This window comes from Haliaeetus leucocephalus, unplaced genomic scaffold (assembly GCF_000737465.1).
Source record: "Haliaeetus leucocephalus isolate CR32 unplaced genomic scaffold, Haliaeetus_leucocephalus-4.0 Scaffold0, whole genome shotgun sequence".
NCBI classification, from domain to species: domain Eukaryota; kingdom Metazoa; phylum Chordata; class Aves; order Accipitriformes; family Accipitridae; genus Haliaeetus; species Haliaeetus leucocephalus.
In genome coordinates, this window is record NW_010972436.1 from 28,971,757 (window position 1) to 28,987,252 (window position 15,496).

Sequence of the window (15,496 nt, forward strand, 5' to 3'; positions counted from 1 at the left end):
GAAGAATAGGGCAAAACAATAAAAATAGCCCAAAAATGACCCCCGGGAAGATGGCTGGGCTTTCATCCCAGGTGCTTTTCCACTAGGCAGCCCACAGGGACTCCACAACCACAGACCAACATTAGAGCCTGGTGCTAGATACTCACTGGCCCAGGTGGGTACAGGTCTCCCTCCATCTCACTCCATGAGATGTTTGTCTCCTTGTTGGCCCCATGTACCTGGGAAAGAGCCCCTCTAAGGGGTGACAAGCACCAGCCCGAGGGGAGGATGGAGCAGGGATGGCTGCAAATACCAGGAACAGGCAAGCCAAAGGAGAGGGGAGGCAGCTGGGGATGGAGGACTTTAAGCAGCCGTGTTTGCATGGAAGCTGGAGGAACGAGAGGATGTTTCAGGAGATCTTTGCTCCTAGCCCATCATCTGGAAGCAGGAATGGGGCTCTTGCAGGTAGAAAGCCCCTCGGGTGTCCTCACCACATGCAACCATGGAGCAGCAGGCAGTAGCAGCAGATCCTGGCAGAGGGACAAACATCGATCAGTCTGTATACAGCATGGCTGGGACTGATCTTGTCCTGCATGAGGACCTCGTCTAGCTGGTGACAATCAGAGATGGCAGCTCCAGCCACCAACACTCCAGCAGGCACAAGATCAGAAATACTACTCCCCTCCAAGGCAGGCTGCTGCTGCATGAAGGACCTCTCCCTGCCAGCAGCTCCTTTCAACGGCTTTTAAAAGCAGCAGGATGCGTGCATTAACAGGAACAGCTATTTTTATCACAAGTGAACTCTTCTGTAAATACCACTGTCAAAGCTATACACACCAGATGTTTTACCTTGGGACAAAAACACTTTTGAATCAAACACAGAGGATTCAGGAGCCCATAAAATCAGGCCTGACCAAGGCAGCCATCCTGCAAGATCTCCAAGAGCCACAGCAAAGGCTCCCAGGGAAGATGCAGGGTCTGCTCTGCAGCATCCCACCCACTCACTTCCAGCAGCATGGGGTTGGCATCACCCCAGGTTGCCCCATCCATGGCACAGCTCCGGCCCAGGAGTTGTGCTTGACCTGCTGTAGCTACAGCTCGGCCACCTCAAACTTACGTGAACTGAAGCCTGCTGCTCCCCATCCTGGGGAAGCGAAGGGGACAGGGACCAGTGCACAATGGTCTGAAATCCCCCCAGACATAAGGGAGATGAAGTGAGCTGCCTCCACCCAGACCTCTGCAGAACAAGTGACAACTTCTTCCGCTGCAAGACTGTTTTATTATGAAAAGATTTAACAAACTTTGTCAATTATAAAACATATAGAGGAGTAGTACATGCTGCACAGCCTGGAGAGTCAGGAAACTTCAGAGAACAGAACAAACCCCACGTTAACCTCAACTGGACGCAGAGCCAACAGAGTCCCGAGCTGCACAGCCCCTTCCAGCAGAGTTATTCTGCACATGCTGGGTCTGACCATGGATGTTCCCAAATACTCACAGCCAGTTCTCTAGAGCAAGAGACCTCGTTGTTCCCCACATGGCAGTTACGCCAGCTCTTCTGCAAAAAGGAGCACCTTGAAAAAGGCATCTCTGTGCAGGAACGGGAGCATCAGTCCCCTGGGAAATGGTCATGCCTCTCCAAGGGCTGTTGGATGTGTGGGCATCTTCTTGCTTACCCAGCAAGCGACAAGAGAGTTAGCTTGAATTTACCTTCTCTGGCACTAGCCCTTTTGCCCACATCTTCTTCACTCTGAGTCCTGGCAGCCTAGGTTCAAGCTAACATGGGTGTCTGTCCTGCTCACATCAGCGCCCCGTGGTCCCCAAAAGCTATCTATGAAATGTTCCTCAACAGCCAGCCATAGTCCAAAAGGGGACAGCAGGGCTCCTTGGATCTGCCCCTCTCCTTCAGGCACAGTAGGATTTGTGGGCTTCTTAGCAGAACGCTGGTGAGCGGCGTGTCCCAACAAGGTGCCTCTACCTGAGAGCAATGGGATCGGCATTGCTGGCAGAAGCAAACCCGCAGAGCCATGGTCCGAGGCTGCTGGATGGACCTCCTCAGTCGGAGTCGCTTCCCTCCTGCTTTGCTGACCCAACAGCGGATGCCAGCTCCTCCTCCTGCCCTTTCAACCGCTCTCCTGCAAATGAGAAACAGCAGTGGCTTAGCAATAAAGCAGCTGTACCGGGGAACCTACACAGCGGAGGACTTGAACTGCCACCCCCGAGCCCACAAACCATCCTTCCGTGCTGCGCAAGCCAAGCATGCGTGTGGCCTTGGGGAAGCTACTTGGGATGGACAGCTTCACAGACCCTTTTGGGAAGGGGATCAAGCTCCACCAGTCCCTCCCTAACCCAACAGCAAGGAACCGAGCTCCCAATAAGGATCGTGTAATCCCTCTGGAACAACTGGTGACCCCATACACCATCCCTGCGGCAGGATAACACACGTATCAATTCAGCGATGGCTCTCTGCGTCCTCTTCTCCAGCTTCTCCAGTTTCTTGGCTACATCTCGCTTCAAATCCCTGGGGAGGGGAGTGACAGCGTCAGAACAAATCCTCACCCCAGGCAGATGTGAACACAGGGGCCATGTTACACCTTTCCCAGAGGAAGACAAACTCCTTCTCTCTCCTATGAGCACCACGGAGTAGAGTGTGTGTCTGCCACCAGGGCAGATCATGGACAAACCAACCCAATATCCAGAGCATCCCTTGTCACTGAGGCCACCATGGTGACAAGCATCCCAAAGGGATCAGTGGAGTCACTCGGTGTAAGCAGGAAAAGGGAAGACAGCCCCATGCCTTGCATCTTCCTCAACAGCAGGGCTAGGTTTCCCATTTCTAGCACTTTTAACCCAACCCGGACAACCTCAAGGTGACTGTAACCCACCAGTGATGCAAACACCCCTTCCCCAGGAGCAGGGCTCTGCAGACACTCACCAGTCTGGCTTCCTGGGGGCCAGGTTTGCCAGATCCTAGGGAGGAAGAGGAGACACCCAGTGAGAGCTGCAGGCAAGGTTCAAGCCTAGACACAGACAGATGCACCCGGCACAGAGCAGCTCTGAGTATACATACCACCTCATCGATGATGGGCTCCGGCTTGGCAGCCTCCAGCTGGTCCTTCACCTTGTCTTCCACTAGATGGGGGAACAGGACCAGCATCAGCACAGGGCACAGCGGCAGGACACCAAGGGGACAAGGTACAGGGAAGCCCACCAGAGCTCTGGGCTTGGTTCACAAAAAGCTTTTATAAAAGCCCATTTGAATATCTTTGCCTTAAGAGTATGGTACGTACGAGTGAGTGCACATGGGCACACGCATCCCTCCACCACCCAAACCCTGTCAGAGGCTCCTAAAAATCATCTGAAAGTGATGCAAACCCAACAACCATTAAAGGCCACAAACAGCAATGGCAGCAAGAAGTCTGCTGGGTTCAAGTCCTCTTTTCGTAAGACCTGCAGGGATCAGCTGCTCCGCAGGTGTTCAAACTGGAATTTGACTCACCGTGACTCATTTACAAGGCCACCGCCTGAGACATCTTGGAGGAATCAGGCTCCAGCCCAGACCTTACATAAAAGTCTGCAGATACTGGGGATAATGGCAAAGCACACCTGGAACACAGCCCTCCATCTTTCAACTCAGACATCTGTGCAAGGAAGGGCAAATCCCGCTCCGCTGAACAGATATGCCCAAGGCACATTTAAGATGAATCCACACTAAGTCCCAGCTCCTCCATCCTCCTCCCTCCTCAGCCCCTGCACAAAGTGGCTGAGGACAGACACGCTGGTTACTCCAGACACAGGAACCGCAGCCGATGGGCACCGCAGCTTCAAAGAAGGGCTGGCAGAGAGCACGAGTTTTACTGGAAATGGTCAAAATTGCTGTTCCCGATTCCAAACCACACGCCAGGGAAGAGTCGGGGAAGTTTTAAACTTTTACAAAAGGATAAAGAAAGCGCAGTGTCAGCATTCCTACCTACCAGATCTCTGCCGTGCTCCCAAAGGCAGCCTTTTTATTTAGGGTGTTTTTAAAGATATCTATTCCAGGAAGATTCAATATTTCAAGATCAAGGGGACTTCTACCCTTCGCTTCCCTCTGAAGAGCTGCACAGAGGTTCAGTGCTAGGAAATAGCAGACCGAACACCCTGGACTCATGACTAATATTTGTTTAAAGGTAACTCAAACAAAAACCAGCCTGAATCTCCTTGAGAATCCTCCAGAGAGAGCTCAGTTCCTCTGAGTATCAACCCTTTGGTTTGGGGCTGGACTCTGTGTGCTCAGACACACACCCCACTTGTGCAATACCGGGTGTGCAGTCCCCACAGGCGAGAAGGGATGATGAAGCAACAGGGGCTACAAGCATCACACTTGCCCAGCAGCAGCAGGAGAGCTCCAGTGCTCCCACCATGGCTGCTCAGACATGCCAGCACCCTCAAGGGCTGCAGACACTCATCTCCTAGGACCTACCACCCTCACACAAGCAAGCTTCTACCAGAATACATCCCAGTGGCTTTTCCACCTTGGGTTGGAGCAAGCAGGAACACAGAGGTTTCCAAGCCACCTCATTTTTGGAAAGGGTAAAACCCATCCACTCTGCAGCATGCTGGCTGGATGCACAGTCCCGTGCTGTTTTATTTGTCGTCACGACCACCAAGTGCTGCCTCATTCTCTCTGGGAACACCACTGGGGAAGGAGGCTCACCAGCTGGAGGAGGTAGGATGTGCTGTTAGAGAGAGGCTCATTACAGCAGTCAGTGAATCCCTGCAAAGAGCTCTGCATGATCTGCCTTGCCTGCAAGCCTCTGGACCAGAGCAAAGCAGCGGGGGCCTCACCGCAGGCACCAGCACCACCACTGGCAACACTTCTGCTTTTGTGCTCCCTCATTTCACCTCCCACACTCCCGCTTGCACCCACCTGAGGCTGGCTTGGCCTGGGGCACCTTCCTCTTCTTCAGCTCCTCATCTTCGGGCTCGTAGTTCCGCAGTTTGAGCTCCCTGGGGAGGAAAGGGAAGAGCAGAGAGCAGTGAGACACATCCACGTTGCCCTGGACCATGGGCTCTCGCTAGCGAGGGGCACATCTGCATCAGCAGCTGCAGGCAGCGGCCAAGGGCCAGCAGTGACCCACACAAGTCAGAAAAGGCAGGGTCAGCCTGGAGCTCAGCAGAATAAAGGCAATGTCTTGGCAAGCCAAGCAGAGGCAGCTAGACCCAAGCTGCCTTGCAAAGCTCTGAACTTCAGACCAGCTCCCTTTTAGGTCTCAACCCAGTGATATGACTCAGGATGTCAACACCAGAGAAGATCCACAATCAGGGAAAAAAATGATCCCAGGAGGGTACACAGGAAGGACAGGGAAAAAAAAAGACTATTTAGGGTACAAGGTGGTTACCCAGTCACCAGAGATGCTTCTAGAAGTGCTACCAACAGGGGTGCAGGTCAGCCACGTGGTGCAAATAAGGGGAGCAAATTCAGGTTCCTGAGCAAATGCGTGGCAGAGCTGGTGGCGACAGGGACGATGATATCCAAATGACACCCAGAAGTTCACCCATCCTTCCACCTCTCTCCAGGAGAGCTCAGGAGTCAGCAGTCAGCCCTCTCCCCAGTGCACACACCTCCCCGATACTCAGATGCTGGTTTCCCCCATTTCAAGGCTGTTCTTTTTACACATCTCCCAAATAATTTGGGCCTCAAATGGACAACCATTAGACAACCTCAGTCATGTGCACCTCCAGGCTGATTCCCAATGAAGTCAAACCCTGCAAGCTTCAAGCACAGGCATTTCCAAAACCACAGCCCTGAAAAATCAAGCTCGCAAGACCCTATCCCACCTCCAGCTGCTTACACATACCTACAATGCGCTCTGCAGGCTGCTGGATGTAACAGTACACTAGCCCACAGGGCAAATTAAGTAGCTTAAACTCATTTAACACTATCGATGGGTTTAATCAGTTTAAATAGAAACTAAGGCACTTGCTGCCCAGCAATGCTCCTGCCCCAGCTGTCAGCAAAGCCCTTGGCAGCAATGAGGGTGGCTGTGCCACTGCAGAGGACACAGAGAGCCCAGATGCAAACACAGGAGAGGGCGCTTTTATCAGGCAGGAAAATCAATGGTTGAATATTACCATTCTTCTTCCCAGCACATAGCTGAGACCTGGGGCCACTTCCCTGCTAGACTTTACTGATGGAGAAGCAAGTGAGATACAACCCATCCCAAGGGTTTACAGTCAAAGCAAAGAGCAGCAAAATAAAGGGTGAAGAAGCTACAGCCCAGAAGAGGTGATAAGAAGGTAGTCAGCGGTCAGATGGCCACACTTATCTGAGAAGCACAAAAAACCCCAACCTCAGAGGTCCCTGGAGCACAGCAGGGAGGTCCTACCCTTCCCACGTCATCCCATCCCCTCTCCAGCAGGTGAATCTACTTCCAAAGAGTCCGACCCACACCACGGCTAGTGCCACGGAGGTGGTGGGAGCACGTGGTTGGAGCTCAGCAAGACCTGCGATAAATGCAACCAGCAGACTGGAAACCAGGGGCCAGGCAGATTAGGAGACTTGCAGACATTTCTTGTGTAATCAAGCCCAAGTCCCACGAGCCCTCACATCACTGCAACACCGTGAAACAGGAACAACTTCCCCAGCACTGGGAGAAAGAATGCTTAAAAGAAACACAGGAGAGATTAGCATGTAGCTGCAATACCTCCCCCAGACCAAGAGCACCTTCACCACACAAACACAGGTTGCTGTGCCGAGTTTTATGTGTATTTTTACACACACATATCCTGTAAAGAGGGATTTATTAAATTAACCTGTACTGATCACCATCAATCCCCAGCCAGAAAGGCAGTTTTTTTCAGGAAGGCTGATCCTGGAGGATCAAGTGATAATTTTTTTGCAGAAGGAGATACCATCTCCAGGCATACAGAAATCACCATTATTCCATGATTTTACAGACAATCTCCACTTAGCAGGATTTTGTTGCTAACCTGGGAGGCCAGGGGAGGAAGAGGAGCAGCTAATTCATCCAGGAGGGAACAGGACCTCAGGCTGCGATATTAGACATCTGACCACAGGCTGACTTACACTCACTGGAGAGGATTTATCTGACAAAGTGGCAGAGCCTGCAGAATGCGAACTTTCAATATCTCCCAGACTTTCTGGTCTCTAGCTCATGTTTAGAGAGATTTACTTGCAGGTGAAAGAGATCCAAACCCAGACTCCCTACAGCCAGATCACCTAAAACAAGAGGGCTATGAGCTAAGTGAGCTGTTTCTTTCGGTCCAGCAAGATGTTACCATTACACCTTGACAAGCAATATTTTAAAATCATCGTTTTGCGTATGCAATGGGAGCTGCAGCTGCTCGGCCACAGCCAAACCAGCAGAGAGCTAAGAGGTCTTCTGTTTGCAGCAGAAACTCCCAGATCCCACATTTCAAGGGACACACAGTCTGGAGGTCTGGTTCCTGCTACAAGAAGGGTGTCCAGCCCTTCATTACATTGCTGCAGGGCTTCAGCACCACTTGGGGAACACACAAAGAGGAACTGGAGTTTAAACCTGCTCCCTGACACTCTTCCCACCCAGAAAGCCCCACCTCAGCTTGCAAACAAAAGCCTTGCAGTCCAGCACTGCTCATGCTCACTGGAGGTTTATCCACAAGCTTAAAAAAAGAAAACCATAAGGCACAACTTGGCAGGTTCTGCCGCAGATGGGACGAGCAGCAGCACGGGTCTGGCAGAAGGGGAAGCAGCCGACATGTGGGGGCGAAGAGATGGGCTACGAGGCTGTGCCCAGAAGATCCCCCTGCACCTGGCACCGGTGCTTTCAGATCCTTATTAAACCCGTGCACAACCACAAGCGGCAGGAGAAAACAAACAAAAATTGATCCCTTTAATTAACTGTGCAAGGCAAGAGCAGCTTTCGCACCTGCCTCTGGTAATTCTCGGTGCCCAGCGGTCCCCACGGGTGCCTCCTCGGGGGGCTCAGGGATTTCACCACGCACCAGCAGGAGCGGAACACTTATCTCCCCCTTCTTCTGTGCACAAGTACGTCTGTAAAAACAGAGAGATGAGGAGCAGGGCAGTGCTACCCCAAGTAACTTGAAGGCAGGCAAGGGTTAAAAATATATAGATTTAGAAGAAGTTGCTGGTCTTCCACAGAGGTGGGTTAAATAAAGTTCAGGTGCCAGCAGTTCCTCTAGCACTGCGTTCCAGAAAGACAGCCCAGCATGCTTTACAAGTGATGAATTATCCAAGCTTCCACAAAAACAAAAAAAAAACCCCAGAGCTAACAACAAGCTCCATGGCAGAACGGGCACGTAGGAGCCAGGTTAGGGAGTGCAGCTCCCAGGGGTGGAGGGCACCTCAGGGCAATGCACCAGCACTAATGTGAGCGCTTAACACTTCTCCGGAAGGACTGAGCACCCTGACAAGAACTGGGTTTGAACCATTTGGCTTTAGGGTGGGGTCAAGCTTGTGCAGTCACTAGCAGATTTTATCAGCATCTCCTTAGAAGTGATGCATGTGCCCAACCCAGAAGATCTCCAGCAACTTGAGCACCTTGTGCAGTGTTTCCCAGCCCATTTCAGCCCAAACCAGCCAGGACTGCTACGGATGGAGGTAGTTATAACCTTATGGCCAGCAGTGAGTGCAGGTCTGTGCTGGAAGCTCCTAGGAATGCAAGAGGATTTGGGTAGCTGCAGTGATTACATAGGAAAGCAGCACACACAGCCTCCCAGCATCTCCTGAAAGCCTGTCAGGGGTGGCAGGTTCCCTGTTTTGGGCCAGGAATGCCTCAAATCCACTTTCCACTCCAGCCCGGAGCTCCTTGCTGGGGAAGAAGAGAGTCAGCTTTTCTTTGAAGCAGGCGGGTTGGAAACAGCACGGCATGCAGGGTATGCGCAGAATGCAAAGAGCTATCTCAATGCAAAATACAGGACACTCAAAGCAGTCTGCGAGGTTGTTTTTTGCTTTACTCCTCCAGTCCCAAGGGCTTTATGGAGCAAACACCAGTTTTCAGCTGATGAATGGATCTTTCCAAGCCTTCTGGTGAAGCACCCACTTGCTGATGTCCTTGCATCAGGAGCATGGGGAACGGGTTTGCCAAGAAACCCTGTAACGGTGATTTCTTTAGATGTCACAGCATCCTCGCTCCCATAGTTACTATCACAGTCACTTGAAGCTGCACCCACTAGACTGCTTCAAGAGCACCCTCCTATTTTTACCTCTCTGAGGACAAGGTTAGGGGCCGAGGAAAGCTGGCTGGGACATTTCAGTACAGTTTTCTTAGTGCTTCTGGAGGTGAAAGAGGCAAGCAGACCTCAGCAGGACAGATACTAGCAGGAGAATACAGGAGTCCAGCAGTGTTTGCAGACCCTGCTTATTCTGCCCAGGATCAGAAGCAGGTGTCCTCCACAGCTCTTCACCTCTCAGTCTCCCTTAAGCCCTTCATATCACCCTTCTTAAATGTCTCCTGTGCTCCTCAGCATCGTCTCTAGGCACCTGATAACTAGGGGAAAAAAAGAAGAAAAAGCTAGAAATAAAAAATAGATGCTTCCTCTGCTGCATCAAACAAAGTGGTTTTAAACACCCAGATCCCAGACGACTACTTTTGAAGTGCCATGGTAGAGCCTTTCCATTCTTCGGAAGCAGTTTAGGGCAGTCCTGGGTGTTCTAAATCATATCTCAGCCATTTCAGGCAATTTTCTTTCCAAAGCCCTGAAAAAATACCATCTTGTTTGAGAATTTGCTACCCTTTGACCTTCCCAAGCTAGTCCAGAGCCCCCATTTTCAGAGCCTTCCATTTTTGCAAGAGCCACTCCAACTTGCTGTCCTGGGCAACCATTTCCACATTGTCCTTTAAAGAGGAACCAGCACAATAATTTAATTTTATTTCTCTGCATCTCCAAAATTCACTTACTCCTGGGTGGTCCTGGGAAGCCACACTCAAACACATAAAGAAACTACTGCGACAGAAGATACGAGGGAGGTCTGAAATCCTTGAAGGAGTGGTGGTTTGGTGGACCCTCCTCTGCTTCATCACATACCCCACGATGGCAAGAAGGTTTGAAGAAGCACCGACAAGACAGCCAGACAACCAAGAACAGCAAAGCAGGCAACTTAAGCAGCAATCCAGGAGGTCTGGGGCCCAAGTTGGAGGGAGCCCACGCCGAGCTGCTGAAGAACGTGAAAGGAGCAGGGACGCTGGGGTACCTGCGGGGCCATGCGGTGAAGGTGTCCCCTGGGGCAGCACTCAGATCCTCTTCAGTGGCAGCAAACACTTCCCTCTTCTGTTTCCAGTTGCAAACCACATAGCAGAAGTCATTTTCAAGCTTTTTCTACAGCTCCCCTGATTTTTTTTTCCAGAGAAAATTCACCATATAGTGAGTTTAACTGACTGGCAAGCTTATTTGCTTTCCTACCATCTGCAGGCCCCATGGAAAGAACCAGATGAAGAGCATTTGGGCAGAGATTTCAGGCTTGGACCCTTATACCCTCTTTGCTCCCCTTGTTCACCCCCCCACCAGCCTGCTGCACTTCTCTACAAAGTCACTTAGCACATACAGGGCATTGCGTGATCACCCATGGGTGCTGAGGGAACTCTACAGCACCATCACCCTTCTGCGGCACTGCAAGCCTTGCTATACAACACCCATCAATCCTGGCATGGACTTAATTTCACAACCCCCCCCCCCCCTTTTTTTTTTTTTCTTTTCCTTTTCCCCCCCCCCCTTTCCCCTTGCAGACAGCTTTGACATCTGGGTGCACCACCTCCTGCTGCAACCTTCCTAGAGGCTTCCCTACAGTTGGGCGGGATCAAAAGCATGGTCCATACATCTCCAGGCTGCCTCACGGCACACAGTGACCTTTCCAGCAACCAAGATACACACCAAGACAATCCGCATCTGCTCCAACTTAGAAACCAAGAAATTACTTCCACATCCCAAACACACACCATGTTAGTCAAGGCTCTCCTCGCACCTTCTCTTGCAGGAGGATAGACATGTCTCTAACACAGAGGTCCAGAGCTGCTGTTTGATCAAGAGGACAAAGTTGTTGCCTTTGTTCCTGAATTCCTCACCCAAGGCAGAAAAGGAGCAAGCAACAAGCAGAGGCAGAGACCCATCAGCACCCACCCTCTGAGGAGCAATCTCTTTTTGCTGGAAGAGGGCTGCTCATGCTCAAATAGCTGAGCATGTCAGAGCACATCCTCCTCCCCAAGCGGCTGCCAAAAGGCACTCGGGGAATGCCAAAAAAACAAATGCCTCTATTAACACCACAAGCCCCCAAAACTTGCCGAGGCAGCTGGTTTCTCAGGACATGCTTCCTGGGGGAGCACAGATGGGGAGAGATGTATTCCCAGGTGTTGCAGGAGAGCTGCAAGAGCAGCTCTTCAAATGCAGTCAGGTGCCACAAGGCCATCCGGCCTCCCACACTGCTCTACCAGGCAGCTGAGTGCTTTCCAGGCAGACACAAGCAACTTCAAGAACAGTAAATACAACTGGGACAAAACCCACACTCAATCTGCAGCACGGGACGCAGGCTGGTGATGCAGCACCAGGAGCTGGCTGATGTGCAAACCCTGACCCTGCCTGCAGCACCCAGCTACCCTCCTCCGCGTGCTGGTGCAAGAGCACGCTTCGCCCATGCTCTTATGGGGTTTCTTCAGCTTCTTCAGCTGGTGGTGGGTCAGAAACTACCTGCTACCCATGAGGCTCAAGCCAAAAAGAGGCCTTGAAGGTACTTTGGTAGCATTCGGATGGCCACAGGACCTCAACATCTTCCTAGCCAGCCTCAAAATAGTGCCAAGCACGACTCTGCTGCACTCCACACTTCAATAACCAGGTTCGGATCCACTGTCTCAACACATAGCCAGCACAAGGTCTGTGAGCAAAAAGGCACTCCACATAAGCTCAGGGCTATGCACAGCCATGCCCCCACACCACACCAAGAGCTCTCCTACAGGCAGGTCAGATGGAGCTCTACGCACCTACAAATCAACACCCAAAATGCTGTGGTTTGGTTACAGCGGGGATGCGTTCCCAGCAATGACTACTGAAAAAGAGTGGACTGCTGGGAAGATGCTGGGAACTCATAGCCAAGGGTTGGGCAGGAGGGACCAGGGTTTGGGGTAGGTTTGGGTAGGAGGGACCTTCAGCTGCATCACCCCTGCACCCTGCCGCTGGGGGACAGGCAGAGGGACACCCAGCCTGTCCAAGGCAAAGCCAGGGTCACCAGGTACCCATTGAACACATCAACAGCCTCTGTTAGGAAGGTGCAGCCAGGCTTCGGACCAGCTGAAGCTCCATGGGGCCTTCCCTGTGAAAGCAGATCATCTCCCTGCTCTCTCCTCCAGAGAGAGACAGGCACAGCTCTAACCAGAGGGAAGGTCCACAGCATCCTCACAGCCCTGGAGGGGAGAAGGGCTCTGTACTGCATCAAAATGGGGACAAGCATCTTCAGAAGGGAGCCTAGGTCCTGCTGGCTCCTGAATCTCCTCATCCAGTACCCCCACTGGTTACTACCCAGGTAGATGCAGCCATCTGAACTCCTGTTCTCCCTTCTCCGGCACTGAGCAAAAGGTGCGACACTACACAGCCTTGCCCGTGCCCACCTCCTCCTGCCGTGGGCCAAGCACCTCCCCAACGTGGGAGATTTGGGGTGGTGATAGAGCCTGACTCATTGCACTGCATCCATCAGGACAAGCCATCAGTGGTAACAGGTTCAGCTGTCCACACAGATGTCAATCAAACGCACCACATGTACGGAGCTCAGCCTACAAGCAGACACTGCCATCACCCATATTTGATTTTTTTTTTTCTGTTCTTTGGAAGCTCTCCATCAAGGTCTCCACACTCCAAGATGTAAGGAAGCACATCCGCACAGCAGCTATCCTTGCTACTGCCTTGGCTGTCCTGCCAAGCTAAAGCCAACACTGAGCAGACTCACTGCTGTATTTTTTTGTGTAAAAAAAAAAGTCTGACAGTGGTTTTGACCTGCCCTGTGACATTCTTCCCACAGCAAGGGGAGAGATTGCATTTCCCAACCCCTACCTTCCCCAGCTCCTCCCAGAAATTCATCTCTGCAAGCGGCACAGCACAGAGCTGTAATTTTAAAGGATGACTAAGTGTTGAAACACCAGCAGCTGATTAACAGCAGCTCATGGAGCTTAATTTCTAGTTAAGGTGAAGAGTTGAAGATTTTTTTTTCCCCCTCCCTCTCCAAGCCCTACTTTGGATTTTTATTTACACTTTTAACATCCCCGACGAGCTACGCTTGCAGAACTGCAACACAACTTCAAAGCTCAACGCCTCTCTGCTCCCGGCGGGGCGGCAATGCCAGTCTCCAGCCAGCCATGGCTTTACACAGCACTCGCCTTGCAGATCCCCAAACCCCAAAACGACTGCTTTTCCCCACGGGAATGGGGCGGAAGGGCCAAAGTCCACCCACACCCTGTTCCTTGCAAAGGCAGATTGCAGGCTGCACCGTGGTGGAAGGTGTTTCCTGGTCAGTGGGCTAAGCATAACTGGTTAAAAAAAATAAAATAACCTGAGCTCTTTGCAATTACAGATAAAAACTCCCCTGAGAGCTCAGATCAGAGATAGCCTGAGCTGAAATTGCTGCGAGTGTATCAGGGTTTTCACAGAGGGCTTCGTCAGCACTTGTTCCTGCAGTGGTAGCTTGCAGCATGAAAGATAAAAACAAGGAACAAAAAAAAAAAAGAAAAAAGGGGGGGGAGGAGATTTGAGTCAATCGGAAAAAAAACAGGAAGCTGCCAAAAAGTGTGTCGTCACATAGGCAGCATGAAAATATTAGTAAAGCCAGTGCCTGGCAGTTCTGTCCTTTTTATAGGGTATAAAGGATGGTCTCGGGTGCAGGCTGGCACAGAAGGTGCAGCTGCAGGGATGGAGAAGGAACCACCCTGCAGAAAAAGCCCAGGGTGCTGCCAGCTTTTCAGGGTGGTCACTGCACCTAAACCCTGTGTACAGGCCACAGGATTATTTATTGAACCACTAGATTTCCCCTCCCCATGTGTGCTCTTGGTGGTTTTCAGCTTGAGAAAGCAGCACAGCTATTGAGATGCTTGTTTGGGGCGAGGGAGTGGTTCACAGGGAAGGCAGATTTCAGTTACCAGGACCCCTTGTTTCTTAAATTTAGGGTAAACGCTAGCAGATTATCTCAGCTTACCTTTTGCCACCAGCCAACAGGGCATTAGTGCACAGCAGTTCCCTTTTTCAAAGGGCTGAGAAAGTTCAGCTACACTATTGGGAAATAAAAATCTAAGATGAAATCAAGTTATCAGCTCGCCGGCCTTCTAGATCTTGTTAAAAACACACATCCAATTCTGGCGACAGAAAAAGGACATTCAACAAGTAAAGCAAAAGCTAAGAATCATCTCAGCCAAATTTGTGATTCAAACATTTCCTGCAGAGCAGATCTTGCTCTAATTTGCCTTGCAAAGTTACATTTGGATCCCGACAAAACATGCTGTACTTGGATAGGCGGACAAAGAGCTACAGACTCCCGCAGGAAAATCTATCTGGAAAGCAAATTTTTCACCCCAAAAGCTGACTCCCCAAAGGCATCGCTCCCACATATTTCAGGAGAAGCCTTGTGCCCACATCTGCAGGGAGTTCCTACTCAACACCTTTGCTCTCTACATATAACCTCAGTGAAGTTTCAAGGGCATCACCCACAAGCAGGGGAAGGCTTTTTGCAGAACCTGCCATAAGAGCTCACAAACAAGCACTTTCAGAAAAAGTGATTTACCAACTTGACAGCAGTGTTGCCAGAGACTTGGTATGAAACCACATCACCTCTGAAACACTCCAGGCTGCTCAGCAGTGGCTAAAAAGCCACAAACCCCAGCCTGAAAGTCAGTCGGAGTAGAAAAAAAAATTTTTTTTCAGAGATTTAGTGGACCAATACATAATTCCAGTTCGGGAGCAGGAGCACATCACTGCTAGCCCAACAATGCCAGCTCATTGCATGGTAGAGACAGCCAAGGCCTGATGCTGCTCGTCAGCGGACCACCGCACACTGCATCACCTCACCACGCTGCATATCGAGTGGCAGGGCTCAAGAGCTGTTTATTCATTATTCATCATCATTTCCAAGACCTCTAGCTCCTGTTTCAGCTTCAGCCCAGACCTCGTGCCTCTTCCGGCATGAAACCCAACCACGGCGCCTACAAAGTTCAGTCTCAGTGATGGTTCTCAAGAAGCACTCCCAGCCCCAAATCCAGGCAGGCTGTTCTCAAGAAGGGATGCATTTTCTGCTGGGAGTTATTCCCAAAAAGTGGCGAGGATTTTACTCTCTCAGCAGAGCACACATGCTCATCTGCAGCAGCATCTCTGATGCACACCTCCCACAGAGGAGGTTTCTAGCCAGTAAAGTGATGAGAAAAGGTTACGTCCTGCATCTTCAAACCAAACTTCACCCCCCATCGTCTCCAAAGGAGACCTGACGGCATTTTTACCGGCAGGAAACCAACTGCACAGTCAGCTGGTCCTGCCAGGAGTGACACCCCGCCTC

The 15,496-nt window shown here is 51.2% G+C and overlaps 1 protein-coding gene across 3 annotated transcripts in view; it reads right to left on the reverse strand.

Annotated features, from left to right (window-relative positions):
* Nucleotides 1-1,316: 1,316 nt before the first annotated feature.
* CCDC12 (coiled-coil domain containing 12) overlaps nt 1,317-15,496 on the reverse strand; it is a 34,246-nt gene continuing 20,066 nt past the window's right edge. Inside the window, exons 3-7 of one of the 3 annotated variants that reach the window (XM_010561871.1) lie at nt 4,889-4,968; nt 3,050-3,111; nt 2,915-2,949; nt 2,424-2,500; nt 1,317-2,114 (exon numbers count right to left, since the gene is read on the reverse strand). In XM_010561871.1, the coding sequence (XP_010560173.1) occupies nt 2,035-2,114; nt 2,424-2,500; nt 2,915-2,949; nt 3,050-3,111; nt 4,889-4,968 (334 nt within the window). In that variant the 3' untranslated portion in view covers nt 1,317-2,034. The other 2 variants (XM_010561862.1, XM_010561879.1) reach the window with 2 other exon arrangements.